Source organism: Strix uralensis, chromosome 1 (genome assembly GCF_047716275.1).
Source record: "Strix uralensis isolate ZFMK-TIS-50842 chromosome 1, bStrUra1, whole genome shotgun sequence".
Taxonomy (NCBI): domain Eukaryota; kingdom Metazoa; phylum Chordata; class Aves; order Strigiformes; family Strigidae; genus Strix; species Strix uralensis.
In genome coordinates, this window is record NC_133972.1 from 66750724 (window position 1) to 66777263 (window position 26540).

The following is a 26540-nucleotide window of genomic DNA, read 5'->3' on the forward strand; positions in this document are numbered from 1 at the left end:
GCTAAGTAGGACTCCCTACACTCTGTCCGCAGTTATTAGAGGCTTATTTGCAGGATCCTGGATTAGCTGACTTGACCCTGTCCAATTTGATTTCTCCCTAGGGGAAGATCAGAGAAGTAGTTGAGTAAGTGTACAAGTGTACAAGACATGCATAAGTGTCTATTTCCATCTGAAAGAGCTCAGAGAAGGCAGGACATCTGCACAGGCCATACAGTTGATTTTCTGGACTGACAACTAGAAGGCAGATGGAATTCCTGGGGCATCTGAAATGATACTAGAAGCCTATATTTAGGCAACTGAATCAAGCCCTCAGGAAGGCTGAGAGATGTGTTCCATCCAGCAAGGTCATGAGCTCCTTCTGAAGCAGTTGCCTCCTGAAGGCCAGCTAAGAAGCTCAGCAGACTTCAGTGCACAATTTACTTAGGGATGCACCAAGTGTAATGGGGGATCAGACATCTGGCCTACTGAGACAGAGACCAAATTTAGGTGTCTTCATCTATTTACTGATCTTAAATATTTAGTGAATATTTACTGTGAGTGAAAACAGGGCATCCCAGAAATAGTCCTGAAAACACTGGTACAAGGTTGGTGCCCTGGCATTGACATATTCCAGTGGTTTACAGTGAGGTCAATGACTCTAAGCTCTAAAGACCTTGGAAAAGCCAACCCTGCGGTTGAATGCTATTGCCAGAGACATTAGTTCATTCCTTCAGCTGCCGAATTTCTTTTCTACTAGGACATGCTAGACATCTGGATTTGATCTGGACAACGTAGATTTGAGGTCATGTATATGGCTTACACCACAGTCATTCAAAAATTTGGTTGTCCAATTCACAAGGTCTAGATAAGACTAACTTCCACACCATGGGACTAGAAAGATGCATGGCTAACACCATCTAGATCAGGGCTAGACAGATCTGGCAATACTTCAATTCCAGTTTTTGTACCTAGACTACATAGTTGTTGTGAAGAGAACAAAAAAGACTTGTTACACCCCCTTATTGCTTGCTGACTACAATATCCCAGTCCACGTCACTGATGTGGGATTCAGGCTACTGAATTTTGCGCTGTGTCTGTCTCTACAAAAGCCAGTAACTCAGGTGGTCTTTATGGTCATGAGACAAAATAGGTGTTGCGTCCAATTCCCCTGCCCTATCATAGACATCTACCTTAGGATCAAATGATTCATAGCTTGGATGCCATTGACCGTATCGAGCAGTTCTCCAACGATCACAGAAGGAACTAGCTCCAGGTGAGACTTGTGAAGAGGTGCATAAAATCAAGTGAGTCCCACTAGAATGGTCTTTGGAAGAGTAGTATTTTGTTCTTAGATCATACTTTTACTGCATTACAGGACAAGTCCCCCCCTCCAGTGACAGTCACCCTGGTTATTTATACTACCCCTGAGACTCCAGTCATGGCTGAGAACTATATGGTGCTAGGTATCATGGAGACACACATGACTAAGATGATCCCTTCCCTACAGTACTAGCAAAGTCTCATCTGACAGAGGGCAGGCTTCACAGCACAAGGATAATAGGCGAGTCACTCTGGTTAAGCACTCCAAGGGCAGATACAACTGTGCCTACAAAGCTGTGCTTTGTGTCTATTAAGAAAAAGAAAATACCTTACTATAGGGGAAAGAAACCAGTCCAGTGAAAGTGTTGCTGTGTTGCTGCATTGCACTTGTACTTCACAGCTGGGTGCATATCCATGGTGGTGAGAAAAAGTCAGGATGAATCCTAGCTCTTCCACACCACAATGTGAAGGGCAGGTTGGTTTCACAGCTAACATGGGCTATACTGTCTCATTATATTGAGTAGGATCTTACTGCACCTAATAAAACCAAATGAAGGACACAAGCAGACAGGTGAACTTAATGAAGCAGTAAGATGATATTGATCGGTTGACAGATTGGGGGAGAGAAACAGCCTTCAAAGCATTATTTCCATGGAGACTACTTTCCACTCCCTGTTTCTATGGCAGCTTTCATCAGATCTTGATTGCCCTATGGTCTCTCTGGTCCTTGTTGTGGAGGGGAGAAAGGGAAAGATAGGAATTGCCTCTTTATTTGGAACCAATAAAGGGATACTGAGAGGGCAGATATGAGCCTGAAACCAATTCTACTGACACCAGTAAGAGTCATTCGAGAGACTTGAAATGTATGCCTAGAAAATAGACTGATGGTGACCACCTTGCAAATACAGAGACACCACAGATTGTGTGCCTCAGCTTGTAGCTCTGGAGAAACCAGAACATGAACTCCAGGACACAGATACTCCACTTCTTGTTGCTGACCAGGAGGGTTTTGTGCCCACTGAAAGGTTAGACAGCCTACAAACTAGTCATAGGTTGTCTACAGGGCAGCCATGTGCAGAAAAGAGAGCTCACTGTATATAATATAAAGAGCCCCATGTATTCAATCTCAGACAGGAAACCCTCAGCTGGTGTAAATGATATTCCTTGCACTAGCTGCCACAAATCAGTCACCCCCTAGGACTTTGCCTGATACAACCTAGACCCTGCCTTTTTTTCTCAAATCCTGGCATTTATGTCGTTCCACCCCCCCCCCCCCCCCCGCCCCCCTCCCCCCCCGGTATACTGTGTTCAGAGTTACACACCTGTCTATCTCCATCATTCTCCCCTGCTCTGCACTCTCTGAGAAGGAAAAAAAAAGCCACCCTCAAAAAAATTTTTTATTGCTTTTCTGGGGATGGTCTGAAATCTTGCTCTTAAAAGGCTGATGGTAGAAATTCAAATTTTCAACACAGTGGTCTAGAGAAAATGGGCCATGGCTGTCAGTACCTCAGGCATGACAGACTTCAGAAAGCTTCCATGGCAAAAGTAGAGGTAGTGTACATGTTAGCATAGCAATCTCTTTAAAATTAACATAAGCAGTATCCCATTAACGCTGTATATCCACCATGCTGGCTTGGAACAGGGTCCAGTGCTGGAAGGACTAAAAATCTCTGCTTTGAACAAATACTGATTGGAAAAGGATTTTATTTTTTGTGAAAATACACTTCTGGTAACTACAGTAACCTGCAATTTCTGACAGTATCTGTGGCGTTGCAAATCCCTTTTTCATCCCAGACTGGCCTAGAGGCAGAGCAAACAGAGGTTCTCAATCCACATATTTCTAATCTGTAGATATAGCTGTACCCTCAAACACAAAATGCCAGGAGGTTGTGCATCGCTGTTGTGATGCATGCAGTGAATAAAAGCACTGACACAGTCCTCTCTCATCAGAGACTTTTGTTTCCCAGCTACCATGAAGACGGTTTGCATCGCTTTGCAGAACGCAGGGCACTGACAGCAGTGAGTGGCATAGGCAGGCACATTTCCAGTGTTACCTGTATCTCTGTCGCATGGGGATCTATCATGCTAGCCACCATGCCACATGGAAGGCTATGTGAAGACTCTTCCCTTCTCCTCCTCTTTGGCACAGATGATAGGTGAAACTAGACAGAATCTCAAATCTCCCTTCTCCCTCCTCCCTTAGTTATCTCACTGAGGCACATGAATCCAAATGAGAGTAAGGAGGAGGAAAAGGTACAAAACTTTAGTTTGTTAATTTAAATTTGCTGCACATTGCCAATCAGCTCAAAGTTAAATGGGATCAAGCTGTGAGGACAGGATGCCTCCAAAACCAGGGGATTAACATCAGTGTCTTCCAAGATATTTTCCAGCCCTGTATAGTTCTTAAAACTAGAGAAAGGCCAATTTAAATCTGGAGATTTAAATCCAGTTTGTGCTGGAGAGTCCTCTAAAACATGTGAAGAAAATTCAGAATAAGTATGCTGAAGTGTAAAGAGCAAACTACTCTAACACTCGTGAGATGCAGATGATGGAGAATATATTACACAACTTGTTTTTTTCTTTCTGCTGTTGCAAAGCCCAATGGAGGGAAGGGGAGTGCAGAGGGACAGAGATCCAGTGTAACACCATGAACTGAGAAGGGAGGCAGTTCATCTTGCATTTAAATGCCTTCTTGCTTAGATTTTATCATGAGGTTGTTCTTTGTATTGGTTCATTATCAAACAGGACTTCTTTCCCAGATCTTAGATACAAAACCACTCTTAAGATAGGTGTACTCTTCCTTTCCAGAGTAAAGAAAACGATGCCTGGTTTTATTGAAACCAACCCAGAGTAGTGTTTATTATTGAAAATATACAGTATTTTTGAACATCACATAAAAAGCCTAGTAGATACATCTGCTCTAGTTCAGAATGCTCAATAGATAATCTTTGTGCAGCATGTAGCACTAACCTCATAGTCATTCTGTTCTCATTATTATTTTTACAGTGCTTCCCTTTTACATTTTTTAAACCCAAAAACATGTTCAGTTGTCCTTCCCCACCCCAATCCTCATAGCTGAAAAAACCCAAAGACTTTCCAAAGGCTACTTACATTGTGTCAAAAGCGTGGGGTTAAGAGGAATGAGGAGATTTTATAGAGCTATCTAGAGATATTGCAGTCCTTTTCAAAACTTTGTGTATGAAGACGGCATGGTTCTTGCAAGGCAAAGTGCCCTGTGTTAAACAGTCCAAAGACACCCTGGCCAACTCCCAGTCTATCAAAGAGAGAAGTGGGGAAGGTAGATAACTTCAGATTTTTCACTCCACCTTTCAGATGCTCTTTTTCTTGCTGCCACAGGTTCCCAAATGACAGTTCTGCAGAGAAGAAATTTTTACAAAGAAACAAGAAAGAGATGGGCTACCTATACACCAAACTGTTGAAATCATTGGGAAACAATGTACAGGGTGAAATGGGCAGTATGTTAAAAATAGTCTTTGTTCACCACAATACAGAAGGGAAAAACAAAAAAAAGGAGAAAAAAATTGATTGTTCCTGCCGGTGTGCTGTTTTAGACTTTGTATTGTGAACTTCCACAAGGTGCAGTCAGTGTTGAATCTCCTTCTTCTTTGAATCTGTTTCACCACAACCACCTATTCCAAGAGGCTTTTGCCTGGTTGCCTTAAAGCAGCATCACAAATATGGGAGATGAGAGTCCACGAAAATATGATGGGCACCTCATTGCAAAAGAGAGCAGTGTAGGATAAAGGAAGAAAGTTTGAAGAAAGGAGCTTGGGTGGAGTGAAGAAAGAAGAACCCTGAAGGCCACCAAGTGGTGCGTGTATGTGTGGGGCATGTCACACGGCTGCGGTCTGTTTGATGCTATGGAAGCTGATTCGCGTTGGAGAGGTGGGAATAGACATGGCACGTGCCACACGCACTCGGAGGGAGTGATGGTCTTGCCAGCGGTGCCATCTTTTCCTGGCAGCAGAACGGACCTGGTGAAAAAAAAATGAAAAAACATGAACACTTGGAATACTCAGGTGTCCTCTGTAAAGGGACACCAGATAGCACTGAGATAAATGAAGCCACTGAAACATACAGGGCTTGATTCAGCTGTCTAAACATGGGCATCTATTTCGCTTGATAGTCTCCCGGGAGATACTTCTAGCTATTTCTCTCTGGGAAAAGCATGGGTTTCACATATCTCATGTCTTATATCTGTCTTAAATACCCCAGAGCATTTCAAATGGCAATAAATGCCAAAGCTTATGTAACTGCATCAAGCCCTCAAGATGGATGCAGCTGATGGAGGTCTTAGAGAGACCTGTCACAGGGGCTATAGTTGTCCCTGCTTCCCTTTTATATGAAGAAACACAGATCATATAACTAAACATTGGTGTCTACAATCCAGACACACCTGACCTAATCCCTGTGAACATCTTGTGTAGGCAGTGGTGAGCTATGCTACAGTCAACAGGTCATCCTCAAACAGATGCTTACAAGTAGGCCAGATGAATCTTGAACTTATTTTTTGCATGGACCATAGAGAGAGCCCAGGAACTCTAGCTCAAATATATATGTATACAAGCAAGCGAAAGGCAGGTAATAGGAATCCTAGCCTCAAACACAATGGGAAGGAAGGCTTGAGATACTCCTAACATAGACCATATAACCAATTCCTGCTAAATCACTGGCAGAGAATACTCGAAGTCAGAACCTGGAATGAAACATTTAGACCAATTTCTAGATATTCTTGTTGATATCTGTTTACTGTAGAGACAAAAGCAATTCACACTGCTAACCTAGGCGGCTAGGTAAGACTACCTAATTAGGTGAGATGAATTTGGGCCCAGCTTCTTGGACAGTCAATGGGTAATTGTACTCATGACACTTGGCAAGGATGTTGACATTCTGCTGCCAACCCGAAAACCAATCAACTTTGAAAAAAAAGTATTTTTACATAGAACCTCCATATCAAGCCATGGCCTCCTTTGCCATAACCACATTTGTTTAGAAGGCAGGTTTATAAATAATATAATGTTGACGTTACACCTCAGCTATTGACCCATAGCTCTCTTCCTGACCAGGAGAGAACCAGTCAGTATTGTCAAATGGTATGATTCATCTCCTCCTAAAGCAGATGTCCAAAGTAGGCCAGATACAGTGGTCAGATGAAAAATACCTATTATTTCCTTTCATTAGTTATAAAGTCAGTCTAGACAACTAGCTCTGTTTTAGATGTCTGGATTATAAATTTAGCTAAATTTAGACAATATTGATATCTTACCCTGAATGTTTTTCAGTCTTTAATGCTCTTATCTTTACTGCATCCCTCAAAAGTAAAGGAGTGCTCTTATCCCCATTTTACCACCGCAGGCTAAAGCCTGGGCATTAATAGCAGTGATGTTGTTGTAGAGTAGACCTCAACATGGATCAGCTACCATGGCAACTGTACAAGGCCTGGGATGACTTTGCACAGCCTGTGTGAAACCCATGCTGATACAGCTTCTCAGCTATCAGCACCTGAGTGAGGTGGACCAAAGCCATCCTGGGTGTATCTATAATCACCACTGGGACTGCAGAGAAGATAGTGTTGAAACAACTTGTCCAAAGCTGCATGGCCACTGCTTTTCTCCATTTCTTTTAAAGCTTGGTGCTTGTCTTTAGGTGCAGTGTAAAGTCTACTCAAAACATGAGGAACACACACTTCCCAACCCCACTTCATACCAGCTCCAACATGCTGTCTAGTGGGTGCTCAAATGAGTTGATGAGCAGCGATATTTCCCACCCAAACCACACACTGTCAGTATTTGGTGTTCTAGGAATGATGGCCTGATGATTAAAACATACAACAGTTCATAAGGAGGACATGGCAAGGAGGGATCTGCACTTCTTCTCTCAGATGGTTCCAATCCTACCATTTCTTGGTGAGACTTCAGGGACTTAAACAGACCCATAGTCTGTAGCACTACTACTTAGAAACTCTGCAGTACTGTGGCCTGGCACTTAACAATCCTTTCTCATCACCAGCTCTGTCCATCAAATACACCCCATTTCAGGTTTGTGAGTATCAACTTGGAAAACAGTTTTGCAGTTGCCCTCTTTGGTGCCTTGTTAGGGGAATCTTGAAGCTGGAAGTCTTACTTTTCTATCAGAGCCCTTCTAGAAGGTGCAGACTGGGCAAAACAGACCTGAGGATCTCTTTGTCTGTTTTTTTCCTTGACTGTGTGGTCTGTGCTGTTTCATCTGACGCTTAAGACAAGTAGATGCAGATGTTTATAGTAAGGTGAGAAGAGTGCCACACTGGGTTTCTTTCTTTTGATTTTGAATCAATGATTTGTTTCAATATAAAATATTTATACTTAATAGGTGGGACAGACCATCAAAAAGTAAAGGCTATAAGGGGCTAGGATTGCTTGCATGGAGGAGTGGAGGAGTGAACATCCAAGTGAAAGACGGATTGAAGTTAAAAGACAGCACTGCCAGGAGAAGCATGATCATCATGAATGAATTTGCGATGAGAATGAGAATAATGTGGTTAAACAACAGTGCAGGTGATTTCTGGAAGAGCCTCTCATTATGAAGTAGTAGATACAACATGCCTCCACTAGTTTCAAGATCGGGTTTGGTCAGTTTACACAATGAGTTAAATGAGATAGTTATATTAGATAGCCAGAGTCAGGATGGGCTGACTCAGCCATACACTACTACAGTAGAAGCCAGCCTGGACTGCTGGCTTTCACTGTATCCTCAAACTGACCTCATTGGCTCACTGAACCCTCCTGTTAAAACACGAGAAATGGTGGAAGGAAGATGTGTCATAGTGTTGCACCTTCCCGGATGCCCAATGTTTGCAAACCTATCACAGCTCTACCTGGAGTGGCCAAGGGATACTTATTCCTGATTCTGGATTTAAGGGTGCATATACTACACTATAATACACACCCAAAGGCAAATACATGTGCCAGAATACATGCAAGGGTGGGATGCCTCTCATCTGAAAGCTTGATACCTAGTCTTGGCCAATTATTTCATGTTTCAACATAGAAAATGGAGAAAGATATATGATCCCCCTAAGGAAGTGACTTAGATATGTGGAATGAATAAGTCCTTGCTCCATTTTGCTCCTCTGAGTACAAAACTAGCTCAGCTAAATGTTGGGCACCTAAGGCGAATGATGTAAGTAACATGTAAAGTGTCAGAGGGGTAACCAGAGTCCTGAGTTGTCTCATAAAGAACACAGGACTTGCTCTGCAGAGGAATGTTGCCTCTTGAATGCTCCTTTCTCCTCAATGATGAGGTACTGTCAGAATGCTGAGATACTGTCAGAAAAAGTTTTTCTGCTGGAGTGAAACTCACCCTTGTACAGGGAGCCTGTGATTCACTGAAGTCCTTCAAAGAGGACTCATCTCTGGTGCAAAAGCAGAGAATAAATTTCTGTGTACAGCACAGTCTTGCTAAAGATGTTGACAGCAGACTGGCAGTCCTGTGAGTTCATGTATCCCAGGCACACCTGCAGTAGCATTTCATTGGGTCATGAAAAGGGGGAGTCACCTGGTGGGCTTTTTTGTGTTTCTGAGCAACTTGTGTGAACAGATACTTACTCAGCCAGTGAAGCCAGATTAGATTTATCATTTGTGCTTCAAACCAATCAAGTCAAAAAGAGTCACCTGGAGATAAAGACGTGAGTCTAAACAAGCAGTTGTCCAAATGGCTTTTATGATATGGTTTCTTTACAAGATTTGAGAAAGGATAAAAAGTAGTAACAAAAATGCTGTCTTCTTGTACAGCTGGAGCCATTCCTAATGGACTGGGCACATGGAAATAGACTGCACTTAAAGGGGTGAGTGCAAAACATTTCTTAATGACAGAATAATTCACTGCAATTAGGATGTGACCAGAGCACAAGCAGAAAAGGTTAAGCTCAAATTTATCTCTTACAATTGAACTCAGAAACAAAATGCTAGTTTAACTTTAGGTCAGAAAAGAAAAAAAAAATGGCTGTGACTGCTATAATAACATGTTAAAAAAGTCACCAAAAAAGCTATTATGCAGCAGAAGAGTAATAGGAAAATATAAAGCAAAATAGCAACTTCAAACCTGGTTGTTAATCTCCATAAGAGCAACTACCTCTATCCATTAAGCATCTGTAGAGTCAGTATCATATCCTAGAATCATCATTAGCACATCTATAACATGAAATTAACAGCACTTGCCTGTAATATCCTGAGGATGCATACAGGCTATCATCAGTGGTTTAATGTTTATCAGAGAGTCTCAGGAATACAAATTATCAGCTTCAGCTTTATGTAACTTTAGTTGCTTGAGATGACAAAGTTATCTGCGCTGCTGAGAAGAGAGCTCAGTTCTCTGTGTTGACCCTTGGTCTGTCTTTTTCTTGCAGTTACTCTCTCAGGATTACCCTTTTCAGCTCTTTGCACTTTGTGTACTGTGAATAATCAGTTTCTGAACACGTGGTCAAATCAGATTTACCAATATATTTGTGCCTACAGAGTGTTTTCAGCAGGGTTGCTTTAGAACGTTCAAGAGAAAGAATTCAGGTGATGGGACGGAGAGAAGTCAGTGGGTGATAGTTTTTCTTTCCTGATTGGGTCACCTAACCAAACTTTCTGATCACATCTGAAAATTACTAAAAAACACATCTCACCATAAAAACTGTTAAAAACTCCTCCTCCTCCTCAGAAGAAGAACAACAAAAAGAATGAAAGAGATGGAGCTAAGGATGAAAACATGCACAGAAGGTTTGCTTTTGATAAAATAGAAATGAAATTTGTACTGCTATTACTTATGCTAGACACTGGCTGCTGGCTAATTTCTTGCAGCCATCAATTAGAAATGAGCTGAAGAAAGAGCCTTTAGCAACATTAAAAATTGTTTTTTGAAAGAAATGTCATATCTTATTAGCAGAGAGGAAGAAAGCTTGATCCATTTACACAGTGCTTAGAAGAAAGCGACCCATTCACTTGGGGCTTCCTGATGTAACACTAAAATAGAATAGTAGTAATGTAGGTAAAAAGGAAGGGTCTGATAAGAGTAGGATTAAATGAGCTGTCACGATACATGGATGCTGGAAGTAAGACTATTGTGATGCTGCCATACTGTCACCAGAGAACATCTCTCATATGAAAGTGTTAATGAGTGAGGGGCAGAGGGACAACAGGTACTCTCTGACTATAGAATAATCATGGTGTTCAGTAGTCTGTGACTACATAACCCTAATTAAATTCTTGCTTGGCTCATATGCAAATTTTTACTCCCTGAAAACCTGATCCAAAGGCAAATGAAATAAATGAAAAAGGTTTATATAGCTCTCAATGACCTTTGAAACAGACTGATTTTTGCTCTATAAAAATAGGTTTCAGTAATGAATTCATCAAGTTCCACCTACACTTAAGCACCCTTGTGCCGTGTTTCATATCCTTGTGCTGAAACTGGAGAATAACTTTGGACTTTAAACATTTTTAGCTATGAATGGCAGTGCAAATTGCAGAAATGGTGACAAAGATTTATTCAATCTTATTGTAAGCTACAGATGAGCAAGAGGAACTTCGAAGCAATGTCCAGATCAGCAAAAGGGAACTGGCTATGCAGACTTTAATTTTCAAGACACTGGTCTCACTGTGTCTGACTCCACAGTCTAATCCACTTCTGTGAAGTTTCTGAAGTTTCTGTATCCAGCAGAGACATAGGAAAGACCATAAAGTATGGGGAACAGTTCATCCAAAAAAGACAACAATAGGTCAGTTGAAATCTACCCTCATTTGGGTGAATCATTGCCTATAAATGAAGTTGAGGGAGATGAGCTCAACTGCATATGTGTATGTATTAGATCTCTAATGTTAGGGGGATAAATCCCATCTATTACATAACAGAACTTAAACTAACATAATGTGATGCCTTACATGATACCTTGAAAGTTTTTCAAAGGATTAGGGTGTCCCTCAAGGGAGGAGGGACAGGAAATGTTGGGTTTAATAGTAAATGCTGTGAAGAAGCCTATGGGTCAACCCTTTCCAGATCCTTGGAAGGATTAAGTGCAGTCCTGAACAGAAGCAAAGAAACAGAATGGCCTGTTCAAGAAGCTAGAACAGTTCTGACTAGTTATAAAGATTTGCCACACATTTTGGGGTGGAAGCAAATGCTTCTCCTTTCTTCTGAGTCACAAAGAACCAAAACTAATGACTAGAGAGGGAGGCCATGAATGCAATCAGCCCACCTCAAGCCTCAGTGACTTTGTTGTGGAGTGCTCTGGAGTCACGCTCACAACAGCAGTGCTGTAGTGAAAAGGAAGACGGGGTGAGGAAGGACCCACAGACCAGTTGCTACCTTTCACCATGCCTGGACTTCTCATTTTTCTCTCTCTGGAAAGACCCTGTCTCCAGAGACCTACTGGAGTCACAGCAAAGAAGATGACTTTCTACCAGAACACACCTAGGTGTGGAAGATGGGTACTGAGAGGAGACCGCAGTCCTGTAATGAACTGCTGCCTAGTGGTCCTAAAGGGAAGGTTTGATCCCTTCAGTTGACTATATATTGACCAAGCATCCTCAGAGGCATTTAGGAATAGTACGCATGCTCTCACTGTTGGGCACCTTTGCTCAGAAAGCAATCATTCTGGGAGATGGAATTAAATTTTAGCCCTCTAGTCAACCCCCATATTCATATTTATTCAGTGATTTGAAGGAACGCTTAATGCATGTCCTTTGGGTTCAGAATGATTAATGTGAAGTCTGCTTAGATTGATGGGCAGTTGGATGACTAACCATTTAGCTGGTGATTCATAGCTAGCAATTATTATGAATAGCCTCCCAAGATGATCAGATCAAAGCAAGCCACTTTGAGCTTAATAGATTTTAAGAGACAGATGGTGCCTGGGTAAAGGGTCACCACACAAAAAAATTAAACATATTTATCCTTGCCTTGCACCTTGTTGTGAGAATAATTTACAGTGCTGTAATGAAGTAACCTGTTTTATTCCTCTCTGGTTATGGTTTCTCTCTAAGTCAGTTAATTGTTTTCCATTTTAAATGTTAATTCATAGCTGATTATTGATATTGACTAGAATCTGAGGCCTGCTTGAGCTAAGAATTCATGCTTTGAAGGATGATTTCAGACACAGGCCTTGCTACTTAAGTTTCCCTCCGGGACATGGTTAGAAATGAAGGATAGTCACCTTATTATGGACATAGGATTCATGAATTATAGAATAATTAAGGTTGGAAGGGACCTCAGAAAGCCTCTGGTCCAATGTCATGATCAAAGCAAGTCCAGCATAGAAATTTTATCCAGTTTTGAAATTATGTCAGGGCCTTATCCAGTCAGTTTGAGTACATCCAAGAACAGAGATCTCAAAACACCTCTGGGCCTCTCTTCTACTGCTTAAACATCCTCACTATGATTTTTTTTTCACCATGTTTAATCAGTATTTCCCTTGTTTCCTTCATGCAGTTTGATAGTGGAGACTGCTCTTCTCTGTCTAGCCCTTCATCAAGCACTATCACTTTATAAATTTGGGTCATTCTCACACACAATCACCTTCAATCACAAGCACCCTGTTACAGTACATCTGTGTTATTATCTCCCATTATGGTTGGTAAGGTTTCCAAGGATCACAGAACTTTCGGAGGGTTCAGCACTGGTGGTTATTGGAAATGACATGAAGGCCCTAATAAAAAGGATAGGTGTTCTCGGGAGGAAGGGATCCTTCCTCCATTATCCACTTGTTTCCCTCATGTCTTTGTTGAGGCAGCAGGCGTGGAGCTAGCCCTATCAGAGAATGTCTGTTTCTTCTGAAGGTTTACCAGTGACTGGCCAGAAATATTTAATTTCCTTTTCTGGGAGATGCTGCAGTATCTGAGATCTGACCTCCTTCCCTCCAGACTCCAACAAACAGCAGACATAAGATCAAAGCTAAAGCAACCATACAGGAAGATATATTTGGAATATGAAACACTATAAACACACTCTTTCCATCTCTCTCTGAAATATTTCATTTTCTCTCAGGAGAAAACCATCACTAGCAAAGTCTGTCTGAGAAGGTAGATACCACACCAGAAAGAGAACTGGAGGGAAGATCTATTTTCATTTAAAGATGCTTTATCTGGAATCAGTCAGAGAGAGCAGAAATGCTGGGAGTGCTGTACACATCTACCTGTGAGCAGAAGGTGCATACTAAAGAACTGAAAAAAGACCCTGGAGACAAAGGTATGAAGAACCCTTAAGTGAACTGTGAGCCTAGAGATCAACAAAGAATTATTATAGTGCTAGTGAGTGTCACTACTGTCTTCTGTTGTCTTTCCAGCGGACAACTGTCTTCATTGGCCTAATAACAGTGAGCCTCTGTTCGTACTGAAACTATAATGAATATTTTTCCCAGGTTTCATATCATGCAAACAATTATAAGGCTACTCTACATATGCCTAAAGACTATAACCTTTGCTGAGCCTTTTTTCAGTTTCAGGTCTGGCTGTGACCTGGATAGGATGGTGATGTTTTTATCCAATGTTCAGTGCTCAAGATCACTGCCAGAAAAATCAGAGGTACCATGTCAGACGAATCATACATCAGATACCCTTTTGAAAGACAGGCTTTAATTAAACACATGCTATAAAGCTCAGTTACTGGATTGAATTCATCAGCTTGTACTACAGAGGCTGAAGAGATGATTTAGTTGTTTCTGTGGATCTATACTGTCATTCAAATTTATATAAGGATGAGATACCATGAAAGCATATCCCTGATTATACCTTATTATCTTGTTATAAGCAAACTGATCTAGGTAGAATAAATTTCATCAACTAAAAAAACCTAAATATTTTTTAGTGAACTGAAATAAAAATTGTCCAACGCGAGTTTGTGGAAATGCATTCTCTTCAGCACAGTTTCAAGCCATTTTATGTATCCTTGTTCAAAAAAACTCCATCTTAAACTTTTTTTTTTTTTAATACAGTGTTATGTGAAATTAAATTCAGTCTTGTGATCTGTGAGTTGATAGAAAAAATTTTGAGGTTATTTTACAGTTACTGAAAAAGAAGTTCATAACCTACATTCATTCTTTTTAAGTGGCATTTAACATAAATGCATACATATTTTTCATTATGCCATTTTTTCATAACATCTTAAATTCTCAGAAACCTCCCATCCTCAATTTTCTTGGAAGTCCAGAGATGTTCTTTACCACTCAGATTAAGTGAAATTTGTATAGTTTTGCCCTTTAGTGCTAGTAGATTTTCTCTGTGTCCAAAAAATACAACCTTTCTTCCATAAAGTCTCTAGACAAATTAATATGGGTCAAGTGCCAACGGCCTCTCATGCCCATCCATGGCACACACAGCTTGTTCAAAACAGCTTCAGAACTTTTCAGAAGCAATAAAACATAAATATCAACTTTGTATCTAAACTGCTTCTCCTTAGGTTCACTGGAATAACTTGTGTATAATGTGTTGACTTGGAAAGACATACATATTCAAAATCTGAAGGATTATATCTTCAGTAGAGGGGCCCAAATGATACACACTCTCTCAAGACCTGGCCCATCAGCTTAATTCTCATTGCAGCCAACAAAGCTAGTCCAAGGCCTCTGTGAAACATTATGTGTTGTGGAAATGAGGGAAAAGGAAATGTTTGTATTCCCAGGTCAAATGCCCACTCCAAAGCATAAGGAAATAAACTCATTCAATTTGAAATTCTTTGCATGGACTGCAATTTAATAGCTTCATTTTTTCCCTTCAGTGATTCCACTGCTGAGCTGTCAGACCAAATCACTGCAAAATCAGGACCAAGACTTTTTATGGTGATATCTTGTAATACTAAGGTGCCCTCTTCAGTTAAGAGTGCTGGAGGCACTGCCTTCTCCACTAGAACATCAGATCTATTCAAGAAGCACAGCTGTGTAACTCCTCTGATGTGGGGTGAAAGAGCTCATAGGAAGAGAAACACTCTAAGACATAAGGACATATTTGTTTAAACCAAGGGAGCCTACAAGATGTTACAGAGAAAAAACTCTTTTCTGTTTCATTTGCCAGACTTCACAGATAGAACACTGACAAAAAGACGGAAACTTTGATAACTTTCATCTGCAATCCATATTGTTTGAGCTGTAATGAAGACATTTACTGGAAGTTTGTAAGTACCTACTGGCATCTGTATCAAATATGAAATGGTAGAGATGCAGCTGAGATCATTATTAAAGCTTTAAATTAATGGATTTTCTAGCCTTTTTACTTGTGTCATCATTCAGAGCAGACCTGGAACTGTGTGGGATGAATAACCTATTAAAGACTATTACATGCATTTAAAGAACCCAACTCTGTCATAACTGGAAAACCTGAAGCATTTAAAACCTTCTGAGATAGCAAGTCATGAACCCATCTATCACAGAGACAGGAATATCAAACTCACTGAGGAGCGAATAATTCAACAAGGCTTCAGTGATATTTATAAAGATTTCAGGCTACTGAAAGGCTACTACTTACTGGCTATTCTCCTCTTTTAGAGCAAAATCTGCTGTGGATCTCACTAGGAGTGCTGGTACCTCATGTGGATTGAGTGGCATTACCTTCAACACCACTTCTAGTAGGATGCCTCTCTGAGAGCAACTGATGTCAGAAGAATGCAAATGATATTTTGGAACTTCTGATGTGATGTTGTTCACATGCGCTAAGAAATACAGGCTTTTTCATAGCAGATAATTGAGGATAACTATGTACTGCAAATCTAACTGAGCAGTAAATCAGTATGGCTTTCACTGCTTAGACATGGAAGTTTACCATAAGAAAACACACTTTTGCTATGCTAACAACCAAGGCCTTCACATATGCCTCCGTCAGCAACGTAGACTGTACGGGCCTCTCACTTCACAAGGAGGCAAAACACAGCATTATTGCAAGATTTTGCAATGTTATATGATGTGGCCTTCAGCATGTGATCTGGGAAACATAAGGTCTTTTTAGAATGCTTTATGAGTATGTGGAGATCTAGGAAGGATAGGCACTATCACAAGGGAGAGCTTTTATAATAGTATGCTATAAGATGCAATTTTTTTCTGGACAATATGATTACAAACCCAGAAATCTCTGAAAATTCACTGAATTTGCTACTTGTTTCTAAGCTGTGCAAAGCTGAAGCTAGAACAGAGCAGGAAATTTCACCCTTTAAAACCTTCATGATACTTCAAAAACATTCCCATGGTACATTAGGTCAGTCCAAAGTCCTTTCACAGTTTTGAAACAGACAACACTGCAATATTTGGGGGGTTTAGATTTATGTTATACCTCAAAGAAGTAGTTAGGGAGTTGCTCTGGTTTAGCTAGTCAAGTGGAAGTTGCACATTAGGTGTAAACATACAGCTACAGGGAAAGTTTTGCTCACAAAGTGAGCTATTTGTAGGTATCTACATGTGAGCAGAGTGTCTAGGCATGCATAATAGTCAGTGGAGAGCTAGTCCATACTGTCAGTGAAGACTAGAGTTGTTCAGGTGAGCAAATGGAGGTGTCTGTTGTAGGCTAAACTGATGAGAAAAAGATTGTATCAACTGGCTTGAATAAGTGACATAGAGAGCCATCTGAGAAGCCCCACTGTATTCCACTTGGCTTCCCATTTCCCAGTCAAAAGGTGTGAATCTTCTGTAGATCCTGTACTGTATCTGGTAGACCCATGGGGATGCCTCAGATACTCTATAGCCTCTGAAGTGATGCTAGATATCTATGTTTAGGTAAATGAATCAAGATCACCTACATCATCCAAGTCGAGTGATGTTACCTTGAACTGACTCCCACAGAAGTGCCCATTTAAATTGTAATAGTAGTGTGATACAGCTGAGAAAATCAGTTATGGAAATCATTCCAGATCTGCTAGTAGATTATTATCAGGGCACACAAGTACATGAGGTGAATCATCCTGTCTCTCAACAAGCTTGATAACATCTGAAATAATTTGAGTTGCAGGAGATGGGAAGTTGGCTCATGGCTTTGGACAGAGAACCTCAGACTGCTGTAGTGAAGGGGATATTTCTCCCACTACAAGACAGTTGATAGAATCCCAGAACAGCCAAAGGAATGAAAGCCTGATATGAACAGCCAACTGGTCCTAGCCCAAGCGCACAAAGTGAAAGTGCACTAGGGTGATAAAAAGTCTTGACTGACTATGAAATTATGTGGCCTGGTTTCCAGTCCCTGATGTTCACTGTGATACTCCCACCGTTAAGGTGCCTGTACTTTTTGGGGAAGATTTCACCTCCCTATTTATTAAGAGACAAATGGAGTGGTCAGAATTCATTGAAAGAAAGTTGGAAAGTGAACTGAGAACTCTCTGCTGCCAGTATATAAAAGTGGCGTGTGCTTAACCTGAGAAAGCAGTAGTGCTTCTTGTTAACATCACCTCGGAATTAATGAGAAAGAGGGGAAATGAAGAAAAGTAAAAAAAACCCAAAACCAAACAGGTGCTTTATTGGGTAAAGTATAGAAAATGTTGCAGAGCAGCTGGGTGAGAAGACATGCCCATTCTTTCTCGTAGCCTAGAATGAAATTAAGAAGCAGCACAAACAAAATACATACCAATACAGCAGGAATAATTAAGACAGAATTAAATTCTGCAGAGACACAAATTTTAACTGGACAAAGATGACACACTTAAATGCAGGTAAATGAGACACTGGCAATGTAAGTAGGGGAAAAGACACAAATTTCTCACACTTTGGGCTGTAAGTCAAACTGAGGGATATTAGTGAAACATTTCTTGCTTGAATAGCAGTACCTAAAACTAACTCTGAGGGACACCACTGACCCTGACCCAACCCTCTTTTCTAAATGCAACAGGCACTGATCACTCAGAGATAGATATCCACACAGTAAAACTAACTCACTCAACTCAGCATGGTAATCACATTATAAAAATGGGTCACCTGCAGCAAATCGTTAACAAGACCCCAGCTCAGAAGTAATGCTCATGTATGCCCAGAAATCATATTTGTAATTAATGACAAACTTCAAAGAAGTCTTAAAATGAAGGACAAAAATTTTATAACCTGAGAGGACGTTTTTTCCTCTGGCCTGACCTCCCAGGTAATAACGTGAATTTGATAAAGCTTTGTGAACAAAGGACACCTCCAAAGAGGGCTCAGAAATTCAGATGCACATTAACAGAAACTTCTGCAAGAGCAACAGAATGATGGGACTATGACCCCATGTAAAAACATCTCATATCTTTACAATCAGGCATTCAAGTAAGTTCTACCTCCTGAGAATTAATTACACTGACAGCAGGGGACATTACTTACCTCACCATTCAAGAAGCAGTAAAATACTGACACAAAGAAACCCTGGAAAAATAGAAAGCAGTTAGTTATAAGGTAAGTATTTTAACACATAGAACAGAGGGCTGAGCTTTATCCTGGGATCATCCTGAGCAAAAACATAGTCTTGTTGAGATCATTCACTTCTACACAGATGAAATCTTTACCCTACAACTTCATGAGAAAATACTAAGTGTCTTGCAGCTCACAGGTGAGACACGAGAGCCAGAGTCCAGACAGCCCTTCCACTGATTTTCCCCCTTTCTACTTCAGCTGTGCTAAAGCATATCTACAGCTTCCAGCTACCTCCCCAGACCCCTCACAGGTGCTCTGTCATGCCTGCCATCTCTGTGGATGTCTCAGACACTTACAGGGGGGTGTCAAATGGCCTTAGACAGTGTTGTGGCTTAAACCCAGACAGCAATTAAGCACCACACAGCCACATGCTCACTCCTTTCCTCTCCCAATGGGATGGGCAGGAGCATTGAAAAAAAAGTGAAACCTGTGAGTTAAGAACAGTCTAATAACTAAAATAGAATACAATACAATAATAACATGAGTACTAGTACTTGTATATACTAATATATCATTAATATTAGCAATGAAAAGGAATATAATAAAGAGAGAAATAAAACCCAAGAAAAGACAAGTGAGGCACAATGCAATTGCTCACCACCCAGTGACTGATGTCTGAGCAGTGCTCCACCCCTCCCAGCCAACTCCCCCCAGTCTATACACTGGGCCTGACATTCTATGGTATGGAATATCCCTTTGGCTAGTTTGGGTCAGCTGTCCTGGTCATGCTCCCTCCCAGCCTCTTGTGCACCTGCTCACCGGGAAACTGAAAAATCCTTAATTTAGGATAAGCACTACGTAGCAACAACTAAAACATCAGTGTGTTATCAACATTATTCTCACAATTAATCCAAAAAACAGCACTGTGCCAGCTACTAGGAAGAAAATTAACTCTATCCCAGCTGAAACCAGGACAGATGGTCTTGTGTGGGCAGATGTATTGTCAGGTTGGTAACATTCATCTGAGCTGAACTGCTCTGTGGAATCTATTGACAGCAGTGACTAGACCTCTGTAATGACTGCAAAGATTGGAACGACTATAATGGAAGCTCAGATGACAACATGATGACACTTTCGTCTCTAAACCTGTGAGTGGAATCCTACCCATTTTGCTTTCAGTGATGGACTGCAATAATCGTCACCATAAAGGAGAAATTCTCTGTGCTTTCTTACATATATCTTCATAATACTAACAATAAAATAAGTAGTGTAGCATTTTTGAGACACTGAGCATCAGCAAGTAAAAAATACAATTTTAGGGAATGAAACATGTGGATTGGTTTACTGGTAAAGCGAAAACTTCCTTTGCTCACAGATTAAAAGGGACATTTTTCACTTTGGATATTCAGTTGCAATTTCTGGTGGGATGCTCTGTGTTTCAAAGCTAAACATGCAATCAGTAAAAACAGTAATCCAAAGCTCAAAACTTTTGTAATCCATACCTCTAGATTTGGCTTGACAGCATGTGTGCTGTATATTTGTATTGATATCCTGGGTATCAGGGTGCTTGTGTTATCGATTTACCAATAAGTAGAAGAAATTGTGTTTGATTTAATAGAAATATAAAATCATAAGAAATATTTAGTAAAAATTTTTGTTTGTTGTGGTTTGTGTTGGCAACCGATTGCTGCTTTAGAGTTACCTATACAGTCCCATACCAAGGCCGAAGAGATTGGTCATAATCATTTAGTAGAAACGTTTGGAACCTAGGTAACCAAATACAAACTGATCTGTAAGTTGATTTAAAATATATAGATAGGACCAGAAGAATACAAGTAGTTATCAAAGTTTAGGATTAATAGAAACTTGGGGAAACAACCGTAACAGCTTACAAGTACTTGCCAAGGAAACTGTGTTTGTGTATGAAACTGTGTCCTTGGGAATTGTGTTTGTGTATGAAACTGTGTCCTTGGGAATTGTATATGAAAAGTTCTATATAAGATGAGTGATTTTAGTGCTTGGCGCGCGTTGTTGGTGAGAATACTCCCCTGCGCACCCGGCCGTCAATAAAGAAGTGTCTGCTTATCTGCATCAAATTGGTGTTGATAAGTTCTTTATTCCGGATTTTCGGTAACACTTGTTCCTGCACGATTCATAGGTAAAACACAGTTTCACCCTAGTTCAAGAATGTCTTTAAGCAGACACACCTAAGTAGAAATGTGTGGCTAAACACCATTGAAGGTCTTCAGTCACTTTTGGTTTTGTGCCAAATCCAGAAAGCTGGGGCAATTACCCACATCCCACTGCCTTTTACATCCTGGTAGAACTCATATTAAATTCAGGGGAGGGAGGAGATAGGGCATGAATTCTCGGTTGGTAAGGTCTGATGGTTGAGTGCATGCACCATAGCAGGATTGCTGGAGAGAGGCTGGGCAATATAGCTAATGTCTTAATCAAGCGAGCCCAACAGGTAGGAGTTGTTTCCCTTTGTTTTACTTCGTTCACTGTGTGCTCTGTGAAGAGAGAGGTACCTTGGGAGTGTGATTCATCATCTCTCAGACAGTTTAGGATAGAATGAAACATCACTCTCTCCATTGACTTTCAATGGAGCCCAGGTGAGGAGCTGTAGCTATAGACTGAACATAGTGCTGATGTTAAGGGGGATGAATCCCTCCAGTGCACACCTGAGAGGAGATCTCCACTCCATATGACATGCTTATATGTTTGTTACGTAAGGATGAACAAAGCTGAGCTATTTTCAACTAATATTTCTATCATGGACTTCATTGCCATAAGTTTCATGGCTGAAAAGCACTGAGGATCCTTTCAGCAATAGCTGATACCACCTGGAAACTTACTCTCTTACCTGAAAAGACTGCAGGAAGGAGTTGAAATAGATGAAGACAATCTGGGAAATGTCATCTTCACCGGGGTTGACAAAGAAAAGCATATAGGTAATGCCTAGCAGAGGCAGAAGAACTAATGTTGCCTTGACTGCCTTCCTGTGGGCAGGAAACAGAAAACACAAGTGAACACAAGAAAGAACAACTGTGTTATCTGAACCACTGTAGATTGACCCAATCCAAACAAACCACTCCTTTACTGGAGAGAGGGGCTGAGCCTCAGAGCAGTTCAGAGGGAAGTACCTATCAGCTAGAGAGGGAACTTAGGTGCCTCCTTAAGACAGTTCAGCATCTGCACATGTCAAACAGTGTTAGAAGAAAACAAAAGGATGGCGTAAGGCATGTCTGATCAGAGGGCTGTCCCATATGTACAGTCACCGGAGGAAAGAAGCATTTTAAGAGAGAAATTCACATGTCAGCTTCTGTCCAGTGTCTAACATGAGTGAATGGAGTTAGAGAACACAAGTACTCCCTGTGGGTACCTCCCTCCATCTCTCTAGGCATGCTGCTAGAACATTTGGTTAGGACAGTAGTGGAAGCCTATATTCGCATAATGGCCAAATAATTTGAGCTTTTTCCCAGGAGGACATCCAAGTTTTAGACACTTTTCAGCCTGCCTGCACAGGAAAAGTCCCAAGGTTCGTGACAAGCTTATTGTGTAACCAAAGATGGAAGCTCCTAGTGTCCTCAGGCAATGAAGAACACAAGTTTCTTAGGGCTCGGGAGAGGATATTTAAGAGGGAGCCCATGGGATCCCATGTTCGAAAGGCTGGATAGAGTTTAGCAGAGGAGCATGGAAAGAGTGACAGCCTCTATTTTGGGTTGTGAAGCCACAGTTGAGTTTGCTAGTTAACACTTTCTGACCACTGCCTGCCCACTTGGAGAAAAGTGTTCTGGGAAAGCGTTTGCCTTTGAATCCTGCTGTTTGTCCCCACACCATGAACTCCAGGGGACAAATGGAAACCATTTTTATATCCCTCCCTTTCTCTCTCTTCTTCCTCCAGATCGTTTCTGTCCTATGAATGAGGCTTGGATTAGGCTGAAGCCTTGAGATTCTCTGTGGCCCCAATGACTGATTTCTTACACCTCAGGTTGATGTGGTAAGTGCACAATTTAGCTGCTGACCAGGGTGGGAATGCTGTGCCCATGAGACCTGCTCTACTCCCATCTTTTGATTCTGTCTGAAGTATAAACGCTCTCTCTCTCTCTCTGTAACACCTGCACACCCAATACAATTGTTTAGGGCTGTCTTATAAATAATAAACAAGCAGATGTTGCTCAATGAAGCATACATGATTATTAACAGAATTATTAGGGGATAATCTTTATTATTGGTGCTATAATAGTGTCTTGGGATGTCAGTTGCAGAACAGAACTCTCTGTGCTAGATACTGTACAAACACAGACGACTGTAATTTTGCTAAGTCTATATAAATCTCTGTATAATGCCATAACAGGTAGATAAAGACAGGCAGGTAGGCAGGCAGAGGAGCACAAGAACATTGTCAGTGTCAGGACGAGTGACAGTCTTAACAAAGTAACTGCCACATCATTTAATACTTGCTTAACAAATGTTTGGACTACTCAGCTTTTGAGGAGCAAGGCTTGCCCCAGGCTTTCCTGGAATTATAAGGGCTTCTATTTAGGCTGTGAAAAAGAAGATTCCCTCACAGAGCTTGTAGTGAGGATAAGATCACCGTTGTCTGTTCAAGGGCAAAGGCAGTTACTTTAGATTGCCTCAGAATCTAGTATCTCAACGCTCCCTGTAAACTGCAGCTGGGAGAAAAATGTACTGAGATTTGAAATAGTGTTTTTTCATTCTAGTTTTAGCTTTATGGCATGACATTTGAGCATTAAAAAGGGTTATTTTTCCCCTTCATATTTCAGGAAATGCGCAGAAAAGTGTCTGAACAAGAAAATCAGACCACATCATTAACTTGACATTTGTCCCTAAAGCCTAGACAGAAGTAAGAGGAAGGAATCAGGCAAAACAATAAAACCCCATTACTGAAGCAAAACTGCCTCCAAAGTCAAGAGCAGGCTGATTTGAGGACATCAAGATTCACACCTCAGCTTGATACACTGAGATTTTATCTAGAAATGACTTAGAGGATTGTGACCAATCTTACTCCACAAAACCTGTGCTATTTCCCAGTGTAAGGACCTGTCTGTCCATAAATGCTCCAAACACCTTGCAAAGTACTGCAAATAGCAAGAGAGGAAGGGCACGCAGCATCTCCTGAACTCTTAAGAATTTGCTTTTAGACTGTTTAAACTGATCTAAGTCTACACTGCTGCTGGAAGGGGCCAGGCCACCTTCCTTCTGCTGCCCTGGGCTAAACGTTCCTGCCTTCTCCTTTCTGCCATACTAGTGCTTGTGAGATTGCATGGTCAGCCACCTCAGGGAACTGATCTACCTGAAAAGCCACCCCATATAAAGGTAATGATTAGTTGAGGATCAGTTCCATGATGCAACCCACTGAGTGGTTACACTAATGCTGGTACCAGCTGAAGGGAAGGAGCAAAATTGCCCTTCACTTTAAAAAGAACATTAAACTCTACTGTAAATTCCTGTATGCACACAGTGATCATTGGTAATGATACTGCCAGTGATTACAGATATGATATGTGTGTTTTGGCCCAGGCTGCTTCTTCTTTTACTTCTGGCTCTGCTAGCATATTAGTATGAACAAGGATCTTAATATGCATCCGCACATGTTTTTTCGGGAAGTCTTGATATTGTATTGTTCTGCATCTACAAAGCTAGAGCCTGGGACAGAGAAGCAACTTTTCACTGATTCTCCAGATTAGCTGAATGAATGGTCTAGTCATCAGTAAAAGGAGTTATGATATATAACACATATGCTTGTGTACATATAGAAATTGATAAAGTTCCTATCCTCACTTAAAATTGAATCCTTCAGATTTCATTGGAAGGGGGAAATTTCACATGTGTGTTGGGGCACGTGCAAGCCTGAAGGAGGTAAAGAGGCTGGTGGCTGCGACAGTGCACGTGTCTGTGCCTGTAAGCCTAGGCTGTTTGCATTGTTTGGACACTAAAATGGAGTGAACAGAAAAAATGCAGGCACGTTTTTACAGATAGCCTGCAAAAGCAAACACTGTGTGAGCTCAAGGGGCAAGAAAGACACCCTCAGAGATCAACAGTGATATCGGTAAAGACAAAGATGGGACAAGGACAGGGCAGGAAAGGCAGTTCTTTGTTAACACCAGAAACAACAATAAACATCAGCTGACTTACCTGTACTGTATTGTTTCTGAAGTGGTTGAAGCTCTCAGCTTTGTCATTAAAATCCTAACTATGTTAAATAGAAATACAAAATTTATCTGGAAAAGAAGGAAGAGAGAGGAAAAAATAAGATCAGTGAGTCAAATAATGGCTTAAAGGATGTGATAGACCTTAAAAGCCACATTTTGCAGTTCAAAGCTGATTGAAAACAGCCTCTTGGTTTTACCATTGATTGCAACAGCCTCAGAAGTTTACTAGAAATATCAGATTATGCAGCAAATACCCAACAGCTGTTAATATTTTCAAAACAGCAATGAAAATGGAAAATTAATGGTCCCAGCAAGGAACTTATTTTTACTCCCTTTTACTTCTTTCCTGGGTGCCACAAGGAACTAAGCGTGGAATTTGTTTGGCTATTTGCATTTGTCTCTGGCTGAGCTCATCCAAGGCTCCCTGCACAGAGTATTGGGCAGCACTGTGCTGTGTTGACATGGCAGGTGTTTGAAACCATCCTCCCATTCCACAGCAAGCTGTAAGGGTTAGGTAGGGCTCCCCAGACCTAAAGTACAAGGCTGCATTGCAGAGATCTGAATGTGAGCTAGTCACACCTGACTCCCTCTGTATTCAGTGGAGGCTACTCATTGCACTCCACAAGAGACATTTAAAACAGAGCAGAAGAATCACACTGAAAAATGCTTTTTTTTTTGGCATGTCTTTAAAAGTGAGGTGATGGATTTACCACTTCCCTTTTTATTCTGCTGAGCCAGGTAATTATTATTTCAGTTGCAATCTCACCACTGAGAATTGAGATTTGTTCTAATTGCTGTTGTTGTATCATCTGCTAAGTGAATTTCTTACATAAGTTTCCTCTCAGTGTAAACAGGAAAGAAAAAAAAGCCCTGAAAAGAAGATTCTGATTTGTAGATTGTGATCAGCAGAAGGATGTGACACCTAGAAGCAAGTTTTGGGTTGCTTTCAACACATAAAGTAGGGTAGCTTACAACATACTGATCTGTCTCAAACTTGTTGACTATGTCAGAACTACAGAACTATCTCAGGATTGCTGAGGTCACAACCTAAACTTGTGAGAAGATATTTATCTCACACACATTTCCAGAGTCCCAGGGCTCCTGCCATTTTGCAGTCTATGAATGGAGCAGTTCTGTGATTGACTTCCAACTATTTATGAATGCTGTAGCAGAGCTGCCAATTTAAAGGTGTTCTCAAAATATGTTTCTTTTTTTCTGTGCAATGTGGTATATTTCAATGATTACAGTATCTTGGCATCCATCATATCATTCCCTGCAGCTACTGTAACACTGTTTATAAGAAATGGTGCAATAAGCACCTGAATAGACACTGAGACACTGGCTTTGGGAATCATGTACATTAAACACTTATTATGTGAGATACAAAAATGTTGCTCTAGAAGTTAATATGACATTTTCTGAAATTATTTTCTTAGCAGAGCAGGGCCTTAGGGAGTATACGAAATAAATAAAACAGTGCATTTTGTATATTTGTTCTTGCTAGAATGGTCTTTTTCATATTTAAGAGCTTGAAGTCAACTTGTTCGCTATTTATCAGAGACAAAACCAGCTTCATATCACTGGTTTGATGTGAATCTTAAACTCCTCACACTGGTGACTGCACCATTCCTGAATAACAGAAGGAGAAATGTTCAGACAGTCTCTGTTGAGGGGGAGTTGGATGGGGGTGTCCTTCATCCACAGAAAGAAAACTTCTGCCTCTGAAATTCTGCTAC

General features: G+C 40.9%; 1 protein-coding gene across 5 annotated transcripts in view; it reads right to left on the reverse strand.

Annotated features, from left to right (window-relative positions):
• Window positions 1-4128: 4128 nt before the first annotated feature.
• The window catches only part of CRHR2 (corticotropin releasing hormone receptor 2), a 159957-nt gene continuing 137545 nt past the window's right edge, over window positions 4129-26540 (reverse strand). For 4 of the 5 annotated variants that reach the window (XM_074892621.1, XM_074892655.1, XM_074892637.1 and 1 more), the window contains 4 exons: window positions 24788-24873; window positions 21492-21627; window positions 18596-18637; window positions 4129-5294 (listed from right to left, as the gene is read on the reverse strand). In XM_074892621.1, coding sequence (XP_074748722.1) covers window positions 5154-5294; window positions 18596-18637; window positions 21492-21627; window positions 24788-24873 — 405 coding nt within the window. In that variant the 3' untranslated portion in view covers window positions 4129-5153. Of the gene's footprint in view, window positions 5295-8903; window positions 8970-18595; window positions 18638-21491; window positions 21628-24787; window positions 24874-26540 lie in introns of all 5 variants that reach the window. The other variant, XM_074892629.1, reaches the window with a different exon arrangement.